This window comes from Prinia subflava, chromosome 4, assembly GCF_021018805.1.
Source record: "Prinia subflava isolate CZ2003 ecotype Zambia chromosome 4, Cam_Psub_1.2, whole genome shotgun sequence".
Classification (NCBI taxonomy): domain Eukaryota; kingdom Metazoa; phylum Chordata; class Aves; order Passeriformes; family Cisticolidae; genus Prinia; species Prinia subflava.
Window position 1 is genome coordinate 36,114,040 of NC_086250.1, and position 12,936 is coordinate 36,126,975.

General features: G+C 35.9%; 1 protein-coding gene across 1 annotated transcript in view; it reads right to left on the reverse strand.

Annotated features, from left to right (window-relative positions):
- Nucleotides 1-667: 667 nt before the first annotated feature.
- The window catches only part of ZDHHC17 (zinc finger DHHC-type palmitoyltransferase 17), a 78,665-nt gene continuing 66,396 nt past the window's right edge, over nucleotides 668-12,936 (reverse strand). The window contains exons 12-17 of the mRNA XM_063396423.1: nucleotides 11,839-11,901; nucleotides 10,599-10,692; nucleotides 7,251-7,334; nucleotides 6,702-6,859; nucleotides 5,801-5,895; nucleotides 668-3,800 (exon numbers count right to left, since the gene is read on the reverse strand). Coding sequence (XP_063252493.1) covers nucleotides 3,662-3,800; nucleotides 5,801-5,895; nucleotides 6,702-6,859; nucleotides 7,251-7,334; nucleotides 10,599-10,692; nucleotides 11,839-11,901 — 633 coding nt within the window. The 3' untranslated portion in view covers nucleotides 668-3,661. The remainder of the gene's footprint in view (nucleotides 3,801-5,800; nucleotides 5,896-6,701; nucleotides 6,860-7,250; nucleotides 7,335-10,598; nucleotides 10,693-11,838; nucleotides 11,902-12,936) is intronic.

Below are 12,936 nucleotides of genomic sequence, written 5' to 3' on the forward strand. Positions count from 1 at the left end.
CCCTGGTCTTTCCCTGACAAGCCAAAGGGTGCTCAGCCTGGACACAGCCTCACCAGGAACACTGCTTGGGGAAGGGGAGAACACCACCACCATTTCTCAATGTCAAACCACGACACAGTAGAAAACACTTTTTTCTTCCCTTTAGATGTGTACTTTAATAAATATTGCTGGTTAAAAATATCCTGATTAAATTCCAACTTGGATTGTTACCTTGTTTCTACTCAAACAACCTTTGGCATAAACCAGAAGAGCCAAGGTAGTCTGTCTCCTGCAAGTGCCACCCAGAGGCAAATATCTTGGTCACACATCCTAGCCCTATGTAGATGTCTGGCTGACCCTTAGAATACCTCAAATGTCATTATGTAAGTACATTAGGCCACATGAAATATTCCCTAGATGGAGTTTTCCTCTAAGAAATGTTACCATGCCAGCATACTTCACTCAAAAGACAGGAATATTTAATTAGTGAATGCTAACTTTAATTGGTAGTGCAAAGATGTAATTTACCACAACTGTACTAAGTCACAGGATTTCACATCTGTACAGATTTGGGTGCATGCCATCTGTAAGACACCTGTACATCTTTCCAGAAAAGCTTCTGAAAAGGCTTCTGAAACTGGACAGAAACTACACTGTATGAAATCACACCCCAAGTCAATACAAACACTGCATCTAAGAGTCAATATTTATTTGATTAATAACTTACAAAATTTAACAGATTTAATTTATGTAAGGAGAGCTAGTTTATTAAACATTTTACAGATTTTTTTTGTTCACAATGTAATACACATCAAGTTCTCGACAGTATTAAAATAATACTTGGCACAGTTATAAATAATATACAAAAAAATCCACAGCTTAAAATGTAGTGATGCTGTTTTACACATCAATTGAAAAAAAAAATCTGGTGGACATCAAAGAATACAAAAACCTGCAAAGAAACAGCACATGTTTAGGGCCAAGACAAAATTCCTATTTATTCTACCTATGTCAGATTACGTTGGTCTGATCTGCTGTTGGTCTGGATCAGCTTAAGTTTCAGAAGCAATGCAGTTTTGGTTCAACAAGTGAATTTTAGTTTGATAACTTGACAGAATAATGCTGCATAGTTGGCTCCCCCTTGCTTGCTTTGATTTCACATCAACAATTCAGTGTTACTCAAGGTACATTTTGCACTGGAAACTTCATACATCCCAAATCCATATATGCATGTTAATTTTCACAGCTACTTACTATCGCTCAGATTCTGCAGGTCTCAACAAATCTGTCACAGAGAGCTACTGCCATGTAAATACTGCAGAACTTGCTATGTGCTACCAAGGATCAGCTCTTCTTTTGCAAACAGTTTTGAAATGGAGTGCATGATGCAATTCATGGCAGTTAATGCTACTGGGCAAATATGACCAAAACTTGCATCATGCACTGAACTGCTCTTCTGGTGGCTGGCTGCTATTTATTAAAGTGTATTGAAGCTCCTCAAGTCAACCGACCCCCAACTAAAACACAAAAAGTGAAATGAGTGATCAGATATGCAGAACATCATTGGTGATTGAAACAAATCATAGTGTAAAGCTTTCATGCTTTTTTCTGATTAGAAAAAAATATGAATAACTGAAGTCAATTGTTTTCACAGAAATAGAGCATGTTTTTGTTAGGATTATACATTTTGTCTGACAACAGTAGCCAAAGCTTCTTGCCACCCCTATACCCAAACCCATCCTGTTAAAAGTGTCCAAGACAACGTTGATTTTTCCAGTATTAAACATTCAAGGACTCTAATGCTGCACTTCTGTAAATCCTGATATCTGGTACTTGCAAACTAGTGCGTGTCTTGAGATCAATGAACAACTACAGAAAAAATGTTTACTTGCAAATACTGAACATCAACTATTTACAGTTCCACTGCTCCTCTTACTAAGGCAAGGGCCGGGAATACCACTAGATTGCTTTATTACCTGTAATCTGCGTATTACAGAAAACGCTAATTTTGCCAAGCATCAAACATGCAGTGAATTTGCAGGGCATAATGCCTATTAACAGCAATATTTAACATCACTAAAAGCTCATTAGATATCTTCCTACACTTTTTTGGTTGAATAAAATGAAAATGAGCAGCTTTAAATACACTAAACACACACTCACAGAGAAAAAACTATTTGATAAATTATTTATATACAGATACACATTCTTTACACTGGTCTCAGACATCTGCTTTCAGGTCCCTCCCCAAACTCCCCTCACAGGTTCCTCGAACCACAGGGTTGCTACAGCACTTAGAGAACTAAACTGATTCTCAGTCTCTCTGTAAACAATAGTTAAGGAAGCAGTGAACAATTCACTATGAGTATATGAAAACACCGTAACAAAAATCAGTGCATCACATTCAAGAAAAGCCCCTTTGGAATGCAATTCCAGATCATTCCTTACCTTCCAAACACATCTGTAGCATGAGAACTTAAAAACAGAAATTAAGGGCGATTTCCACGTGCCAATACACCATCTTCTTCGGAACACTGCACTGCCTTTTCTGTGTGCACGTGCTGTTATGGGGATTCTTAATTTTTTGTTTTTGTTAAAGTTTGGGTTACATAATTTCACATCCAAACGAAATAAGCATTTCAGGCAACTTTGGATTCTTCTGCAATTGCATTCAATTTAAAACCATATTGTCTTTTTATAACTGAGATGTTTGCTTTCACATCTGTGGTATCCCCCCATGTAATTTCTCTTCCAAAGTGTTTCCAAACTACATGGTACTGTATGAGGACCAAACCTAATACTAAAACATTGCTAGTTTGCAAGTTGCTTATACAATTACTTCAAAGGTAATTTTTTTCTCCACTTTTTTTTCCCTGAACATTATATACTGTAAACTAATTTTACAGGTGTATCATGCATTTAAGCAGGGCTTTAACTTTTACAGAAAACTTTCCTTATTAGCGCAGTTGTTTATTTCAGACTACATTATTTCAGAACAGGGTTATTACAAGTATTTAGTTGTACCACTAACTGGTGGCAAAAACAATTACCAAAAAATGTGGGCAACATAATTTTACTCAACATTACCCGACGTGCCCTACTGCTATAACTTAACATGTTACAGGGGATCCCCACCATAGGATGCTTATAACAGTACTGCAAGCACATTTTTCAATGTACATCTTACTACAGAAAATCTGTATTAAAAAAAATCACATTACAAGAACTACAACATAGCGATCAGTGAATTCTGTATCATGAAATTTAGATTTATATTCTAGATTCTCGTTTCAGTGGAATTATTGATCTGGGATACAAATTTTTCTGCTTAGCACAATATAACTACTTATGTCATTACTTCAATAATCTCATGCTCCATTGTGAAAGACCTTAAATAAAAAACCCGATAACAAATACTGTGAATATGTTGTCATGAATAATTCTCATGTTAAGAACTGTTAAAATCCCTTTTCGATCTTCCTCCTCTTCCTTATCAGGTTTGGCAGTTTATTCTGTCCATTTTTACTTTTGTTAATAAACTCTGATGAAGAGAAGGTACCTTTATGATTCATCATCAGCCCTACACATAGCATGCTACTCTTCAAGGGATGCGGAGTCGAGAGAGAGAGAGAAATTTTTCAGGCACCACTCAGTATGATATGCTCACAGGATGAAGGTGGTGCTACACTAGCTGGTAGCCTGATCCTGAAGTTTGGTCGTATTCTATTGTATACTGCCTTGTCCAGTCCACAATAACAGGCCGAAAAAGACCACAGCATCTGAATTCAAAGAAGTCTATAATGTTCCTTATACATCCATGGCTGAAAACAAAAGAAAAATACATGTTAGCAAGCAGTCATAGCTCATCTAATGAAGTACATAATCTTTTCCCTACCTACAAATTTGATTCTTCACCCTTAAAGTTTCTAACTGCAGAAAACCAACTCTGTTCAGAATTATTCTTGTACTTGATAAGCAGTTGTTGAGCAAGCTCTGAAATAAGAAGTGGTCACCACACTGGTGAATGTTGGATCCTTGGGCATAATCAAGACATCAACTTTCATCCACTATCTACCAAAATATGTTTTTAGCAGTCCACCACCATGTAGCACAACCTGGTAGTTCAGATCCAGATCAGTTGCATTGTACAGGGGGATGCAAAAAAACCCAGCATGAAGTGAATGTCTTCCTTGAATAATTTCCATATTTATTGAGATCTGTTTCTGCATACATACTGGTTCACCAGTGGCAGGTCTAGGATCAACCAGGTCCTTTGACAACACAAAATTAGGAAAGCATTATCTGAATTAAATGAACTATTCAAGCACTTTCTGTGGCTGAATCAATTGACTGGGAAATACTTTAGAAACCTACATAAAAACTCCCAACATGTTGGGGGTTTTTAACTTCATTAGACATGGGCTGAACAGATCACAGTTTTCTGGAAGAGAAGCTCATGTAATGATATATGTGAGAGCAGGTCTAAGCAAAAAGGAGATTAAACTATTTGATGTCAGTGCTTCATGTGACAGGTGATGCTAAGTCAGTTATTTCAGACATCTGGTGTTATTTTCAGGAGTAATTTTTATAATAGCAGCTATTTCAGTTAAAATGGTTTGTAAATGTGACAGTAATTTGGGATCAAACTAGCACTTTTTTCCTATCCTGTGCACCACCCTGTGTTTTCCAGGCAAAGTAATTATCTGGTTTTGTTACAATTCTAATCTGTAGAAACACTGCAACTACATAGAGATCCTTGTCTGCTTCTCACTACAAGTTTTGTATGAAGAGATATTAAAAAAAGACCACACAAATTTCTAGCACAGAAATCCATCTGCTATATAACAGAATCATGGAATGGGCAAGGCTGAAAGGGACCACAGTGAGTGCCTGGTTCAATCAGGGTCATCCTAGAGCAATTTGCACAGGATTGTGTGAATCCATGCTGACTGCTCCTGATCACAATTCCCATCTCCTTTACCCTGAGTGGCACCAGAAAGAGAAGCAACTCCCACAGGAGACACAGCATATGCAGCAGCATGAGATGTGCTTTTTTCTTTTTCTGACATGCTCTCAACCCATCAATATACCAGCTTCATGCCTTCATTTATGTCCTGTTTTGGCTCCACAAGCTGCTCCATGACCCTGTATTCCCATCTCAGTGCTATTTCATCCCCGAGCCCCCATCTTTCACCTTGCACCCTCATCACAACAGGAACCAGAATCCCAACCTACCCTTTTATATACTGATGCCCCAAACCTGTACGCAACAGCTTGCTCTCACCCATGCAACATCCATTTCAGTTCCAGGGACATCCTGCTCCCTTCCCCATAAATAGCTTTGGCCATGCTCTTCCTCATGAATAGGAAGAAAGTGAAGCCTTTTTTCTCAAAGCAGAGAGAAATGGGAGCTACTGCACACAGCAAATTCAATAGCATAGTAAGTATCACTCAGGAGAAAGTGCCCAGTGTGGAAATAAATGTCCAGGTCAACATAGACATGCTGCAGTAAGCAACTATCTCTGGTTTGAACATCTGCTTTATACAGAGGATATTTATTTCCCCGTCAACTCTACAGTGAAATACAACCACTGCTGGAAAGCATTCTTTTCTATGTTTATGCACCCTACACTACAAGACATTAATCATTTCCTTTAACTGGATAGAATGTGTGACTGTGAAAATAGCTGACAAGATTCAGCACTCCAGATAGAGAAAACACTCTGAAAGTATTTAAGTGTGTTCTGTTTCAATGAGCAACATGATTCAAATGTATGCAAGACTACACAAATAAGAAATTCGTATATGTTTCAAAACTTACTTGAATGGGCTTTCAATAGATGTGGTTGTAACTTTAAAGTGCTTGTATCTTCTTGCATTCATTCTTTCATTTGTTGTGATACCCAAGCAAGATATCTTAAGACAGGAAGAATAAATAATTTAGCTCACATAAAAACATGCAACCAATGACTGCACAAGACAGACTGAAAAAGGACCAAATGTACTGGTTTAAAGTCCTTCTTTTGACAAATGAGTTTTTGACTGGGGAAATTATCAGGAGCAAACACAAACCATAAGATTTTGAAATTGATACTTGCTGTAAGTAATGAATATTGTGAAAACAGGACAAAATTTAAACTTAGTAAAAAGTTTTACCTAAGATTTAGAGATAATTTCTATTTCCAGGAAATCTTTCTGGAAAGATAAGTCTCATGGTTCATGAATGACAAGTCATACTTCAAGGATTTTCAGTATGACTTTTCTTTCCTTAGAAACGATAAAGAAAACTTGGGTTTGATCAGATTAGAGTACAATAATATGGCCTCAACTCACACTGAAACAACGTACAAAATTATTGCATCCTCTTTAAAGCTACCACTCCCTTTCTGTTAATAACATACAGTGTTATTATAAGTTGGCCCTACAGCTCTTATCCTGTATTAGTCTTTATTGCCTTTTTCTGGTCTGTTTTACTTTTTTGTCATACTGAGAAAGGAAAGCAGGAGGTAGGTATTTTAACCTCTTGCGCAAAAAAAAAAAGGTCATATGAATTAGAACTGAATGATGCCTAATACTGAGAGACAGCAGATGCCTGCCAGAAAGGCTGAGAGATTAAACACTTGGTCTAGAACAATGAACATGAAAATTTAAGTGACAGAACAATTTGATATTCTTATGTCACTCCCAAGACACAGCATTATGAATGAAGTGCTGTTCCATACCTGATACATCTGACACATGAGTAACACAGCCACCCACATGAAGTGAAACACACTGTTTAGAAACATCCAAAACATCCATGGAGAACAGGTTGCAATCTGTGTAACGTAGGTCCAAAATCCATCCTTTGTGTAACTTGTCTCACAATGGAAACCCCAGTCTAGAGAAAAAAAAAAAAAAAAAGCCAAATATTATATATGGAAGATTTAAGGGTTGTTTATTGTACATATAATGCCCACATTAGAATGTGTCAAATTAAATAAGAAAATGACAAGTGCCAGCAGAGCTTTGCTTGCTCTCTCTTCTTTTTCCAACTCCTTGAATATGTGACATATGCACATAGTTCTCTATGAAGAAAGAAAAGATCTAGGACAAGAAAAACATCTTCTAAATTAAAATACCCAATATAGTCAAATATTAATGTGTAGTTCAATTCCAGGATAAAAATATCCAAAACTCTGATAAGGAAAAGATCTATAAAAATCCATATGAGGAGATAAAGTATTTAAAAGCAATTTAAAAGAAAAAGACAAAATATCACATTTACTCACAAGAGATACATCCATAGATCATCCAGCAGATCATAAAAAGCAGGAAGAACAGGTATCCCATAAAATAGCGATGGTTCCCTGCTCCTAAAGTTGCACAACAGGGACCAAATTACAAGATTTTCAGCAGCAGAAAGACAACATTATATCAGGAAGTTTAACTGCTTGCTTAGAAGTACTGTTTATTATTGTACACAGAAACATTATTCTGCAATACTAAGCCATTATAACTTCAAGACAGTGAAATTAGCTGGTTTACTTATGATTTTTCTTTTATTTCTCAGACAACAAAGCAATTTCTCTTTAATTTTCTGTCATGTTACAACAGCAATTCACTAATTCATTTGTAAGTTCTTTCATGAACTAATGAAATTATTGATAGACAATATTTAGAGCAATGTTGGTGACAGCTGTTGCAGAGCCCTTAACAGTCAGGAATTACACATAAGTTGTTTTTTTTAAAGCCACTAAAAAACTATCAAACTGCAGAGTTCACTTTCTTGAAAGTAACAGAAATATCAACAAATGTACAACCTTCCTTGATAATAAGCTAACTCAGATCTTATATTGGGTTGCTTGATGAAGCTAGCTAAAAATAAAATATCTAGTAAAACTTGTAAAACAAATACCTGTAACTGAACAGACAAGGCCTAAGAACCTAACTGTAACAATGAATGGGATAAAAACGACTCTGCTTTAGACAGAATTCCAATGCAAGCAAATTAAGTTACTAAAAGACTGATCTATTTTAATAGTAGTAGAGCTAAAAATATGCCTTTTATGAGAGTACATCATAATTCCGAAGTACTCAGCCTTTGCTCTGTTTGTAAAATATGCCCAGTGTTGCAACCTTCCAACAGCTCCAGGCTGTAAACTAAACCCACAGAGATGATAATGGGCTACAAAAGATTTGGCGGTCATCTTTACCAGCACAGCATTTACTTCTTATTACGTCAAATGTTTTCCCTGCCAAAACAAGAGCATCCTCTGGAGGCAGAAAATAATCAAGTGCTTTTACCAAGTGAGCTGAAAGACTGTATAAATAAGAGATGAGGAAAAACATACATATAACACAAGCTAGACTAAACATAATACTCTCCCTTGAAAAGCAAACAAGTTGGTGAAATAACAGAATTATGTTGTAATATTGTCTTCAATCACCTAAGGGCATATGAGAAAGTGTTGGGAATGTTCCTAAGGTATCACTTTCATTTGCATTCTAATTTTTAGAATTGTTAAGTTTCATAAAAGACATTCTATAAAGAACACAGAGGGTAAACAGTGGCCCAGAAGTCCATCTGAGAGGCATCTGATGGGATGCTTCTTTCAGAAACACCTTTAATGACACTAAACCAAATTTTGCCTAACAGGAAATCCATACATGTGAGGTAAAAACAGGGGTGTAGCATTTAAAACTATAAATGAAATAGTACAATCTTGATTGCAGTTTAAAAGAAAAATCAGTGGAAAAAGAAACTGGAGATACTGTATTTTGAATAAGATTAGGCAAAACACAGTTCTGTGCTCTACAGTTTCCTCCGGGACTGGCAGGAATGGAGTCACCCTCTGCAGTTAAAATAAAAAAAAAACTGTAAAAAAACCATAATACTATTTTGATACTTTATTTAGAAGATAAATATAATCACTTCTAGAGACTTGCTTGCTGTATTTTAATTAAAATCTTGAGGAAAACAATTTGCCCTAGTTGCCAATTTATTTATTTTTCAAATAGTCTCCACTTTTTGTCAATCTCTTCAAAATGGTAAAATATTCTAAGTCTCTTTATGTGCCAAGTTTTATCCCCAAAGGACTTATTTTGTAGTGTCTGTAAACACTCTTACAAGATTCCTCAGTCCTATCTTTAGCAACATTCTTATCCTTTTGACACATTCCACACACATCCAAATTCCACCTTTCCAGAAAGGCATGATTCATGTTTCCCTTTTTGGCAAACATACCACAGATGCTGTTTTAAGAATGGATTCTGTTTTGCAATCCCACTGCTTAGAGTGACCACGTACCAATGTGAGACAGAGAAGCCATATAAGGTTGTTCAGACCACCACTCCCTGTGGTTCAGCTCCAGCTCCCATACTACGATTTCTAATACTTTTTCCCAGCATACTGTCAAGGGCTCTAATGTTTACTTTTTACCTCCAGTTACCCCACTCTGGACACAATCACTAAAAGACAGATTCTACTTTTCCATCATCACTGTCACTTAAAAACCATTTCCCCCAGCTACCCTAATCCCATCACTCACAGACTCTTTCAATACACACAAATAAGGTCTTTTCTCCCCTATTTTTTTTTTCCAGTTATTGATTAAAATACTGGATCTTTCTGTCCCATTGACACGTACTCCTCAGTAAAAAACACATACTCTTGCAAAATCTGAGCCCATGCTCCCCTGCCTGTCTGAAATGAAAATTTCTTAGTTTTTCATTGTAAAACATCTAAAACATAAATCAAAAATACCTCAGATACTAACACCTTCAGGAAACATAAAACAGAAGGGGGTGATATAAGTTGATCTCAATGAGACTTTAGAGATGTTCTATTCCAATTTAAATGCCAGGATCGACTATTTTACTCTTGATTTTCAGACCAAATGACTCTGATTGTTCATTATTGTATCTATTTGAATGGACTACAATGAAGCATTTATGAACCGCTGACTGTCAGTGAACCCAGCTCTTAATTCCTCTCCACGACCAAAGTTACCTCTGCTTGTGTCCTAAAATATTAAACATGAGAAGCAAGGTGCACTCATTTCCTAGCTGAGATAATAATAATAATAATGGTTTTCAAATAAGTTTCTCAGAAAGTATGACTGGGAATAGCAGCATTTAGAGACATTATTTCTGTTCTATATCCATTCACTTCATAATCACTGGGGAGAACAAAAGACAACCTGGATAGTCAAAAAGAGGAGAATACCTCAATAGGAAGTCATTCTGTATCTAATTTCTATAATCATAACAATTTTAAATACGCATACTTTACCAGTTAGTTACTGAATATTATTGGTCAAAATAGGAATTTTCATCTTATGTAATGGATAATAATCGGTTGTGGAATTGGCACATGCCTTTTCAGCAGTTAAGGTTTGCATCTTTTCATTACTAAACTTTATGTCAATAAAAATACATATGTAGCAAACTGAATTAGCCACACAATAATTTTGAGGATGGGTATATAGCAGACAATACAAATGAGAATAATGCAGAGAATCACATGTCGAACAAGGTTTAAGGTCAATATTGAAAAGCTTTTCTTAGGAAGCCAAGTCACTTCCACCATGCAATGAGAACAGGCAAAGCCTTGCAGAGCAGTTTAGCAAATGACTCACCTACACAGTTCCCCACCCAGGGGCAGTGGTGATCGAACTTCGCTATACATCGATTGCAAACACCGCAGTGCTTGGACCTCACTGGCTTCCGTATCTGTAAAGGATAAGAAACATTAGTTTAGAAAGGCAGGTTATCCTGATATATTTTAAATAGAAGAAAACACAAACCCTCAATTTAAATGTAAATTGACTGTGATATTGTTAATTCCTCTGAGAACTTCAAACCTGAAACTAATTCTTAAGGCAATCCTAGCTATTTAGCTTAATCTACATACTGTTCAACACAAACATCCTTACAACTGCACTGAAACGATTTTTACATTATTTTTCTTATACAAAGAATTATTTTTTTCATACGAAGTTCTTCTATCACCTCCAGCTACTGAGCTTTGCACAGCAACCAGCTTCATATCAGCTTTTAACAATGAAAATATAGAATGAGCTTGAGTTCCATGATTCTGTATCATTCATAACTGAGCTCTAAAATGAACTTTTCAGGTCATTTTCTAAAGACAGAAATATGATTCAACAAGCAGAATTCAATGGAACTTAAAATGCTAAATTACTCCCAAAAATTTTTCTTGAAAGGTTATGTTTTGAAAGAAGTGGTCTGAGATACATAGTGTGTATATATATGCACACACATAATTTTTAAGGTGCCACATCTGTATGTAATTTTCCAACTTCAAATTTGGAGATACAAACATCATTCATGTTCCACAAACACCACAGCTTTGCAGTGTTAACACTGATATGCTTGAGCATTTTTTATTTGCTAGTTAATTTCCAAAGAAAAAGCATGTTATATTTGCTTTACAAAAATTAAGATTTCCCTCCGCTCCTGATTATTGCCAGATACAGAAACACACTTGGTTTTGGAAATATTTTACTAGAAGCACAACATAATTTTACTGCGAGCTATGGAGGTAGTGGAATGTCGTGTGATTTTTATGACTTGCTAGGTGTATAACCAACCAACCTAGTAGACATACTAGATACTTGAATTTTGACACTGGCAAGTTATTTCCACAGTAATAATTTTTTCCTCTCACTGTTGTATTATTTTTTTGTGTACATATTATGTATTGAAAAGACTGCTTAGATTAAATAGTACAAATAGATTCTACCTTTGAAACTGCAATAATAAGGTCGAATATGTGTTAATTACAGGAACACTAATTTTAGCTTAGCATTACAGGAAGAAAATCATGGAAAGTGAAATTGATTAAAAATATACTACCAAGCAGGTACTGCAGAATATACTGAGGTCCAGACTTCCTGTCTCTGCAAGTTCTACTATTGTCTGCAGGAAAAATAAAAACTAGAATTTAGCATATAAACAAATGGTGACAAGCATTTTCAGACCTGTGGCTGTGAGCCCTTTATTTTCGTTACTTTCTACACACAGGAACAAATTCAATTCAGATGAAACTGATTTGGAATCTACTTTATTAAACCAATATGCATATTTACTTCTAAATTAATTCTAGTTTATACTTATTCCTAGTCACCTACTGTGATTCCAGTGCTGCTGGTGTGACTTTTGACACCCTGGACAATTTCATAATTAGTCCCTCTGATTTCACTGGGAGTATAACACTACACTACAGACCAATGAAAGGATGCAGAAAGGAATGTTTATGGTCTGACACTCAACACTGGAGTTCAGTATTGTCCAAAAGCAAAATCCCAAACCTCAGGAGAACACAACTGAACAAGAGCAGATGAACAGCTTTTAAATGTACGCCTTGTGCAGACGCAGGTTCACATCACTGTGCTTTGTAAACCTTTGTCTACCTTCTATTCTTTTGAACTATAGGAAATTTTTCTTTACTTATTCCTTCACTTGCTTTAAGAGTGACTTGGGTTATTTTGTAACACAGAAGAAAGGACATGACATACCAAACCAACAAACATTTGAAATTGTTGCTTATTACACATTTCTAAACATACTTAACATGGTCATCTGAAATGAAAAGAAATTTCTTAGTTATTTCAAAGCTAAAGGCTAACTCAGCATTAAATACTTGAAGACACATTCTGAAAATGTTAGGAAGTGCTACACTGCATGAAGGTAACACACATCCTACAGTGGTTCATACCCCTGGTAAAAGAACATTTTACCATGCAGTTAGCTGCCATGTAAGAAATCCAAAACATTCTCAGCCATATGCATCTGCTTCAAGAAGTTGCATTTTGCAATTCCTACCCAGTTCAACAAGGCTTTTGGAACTACACTTGCCTACTTAAGCAAGAAGATCAAATAAACTGCATATTTGTGCAATTTGCTGAATCCAATCCAAAGTGTCATGGTTGACTATTCTTAACTTAATCCAGT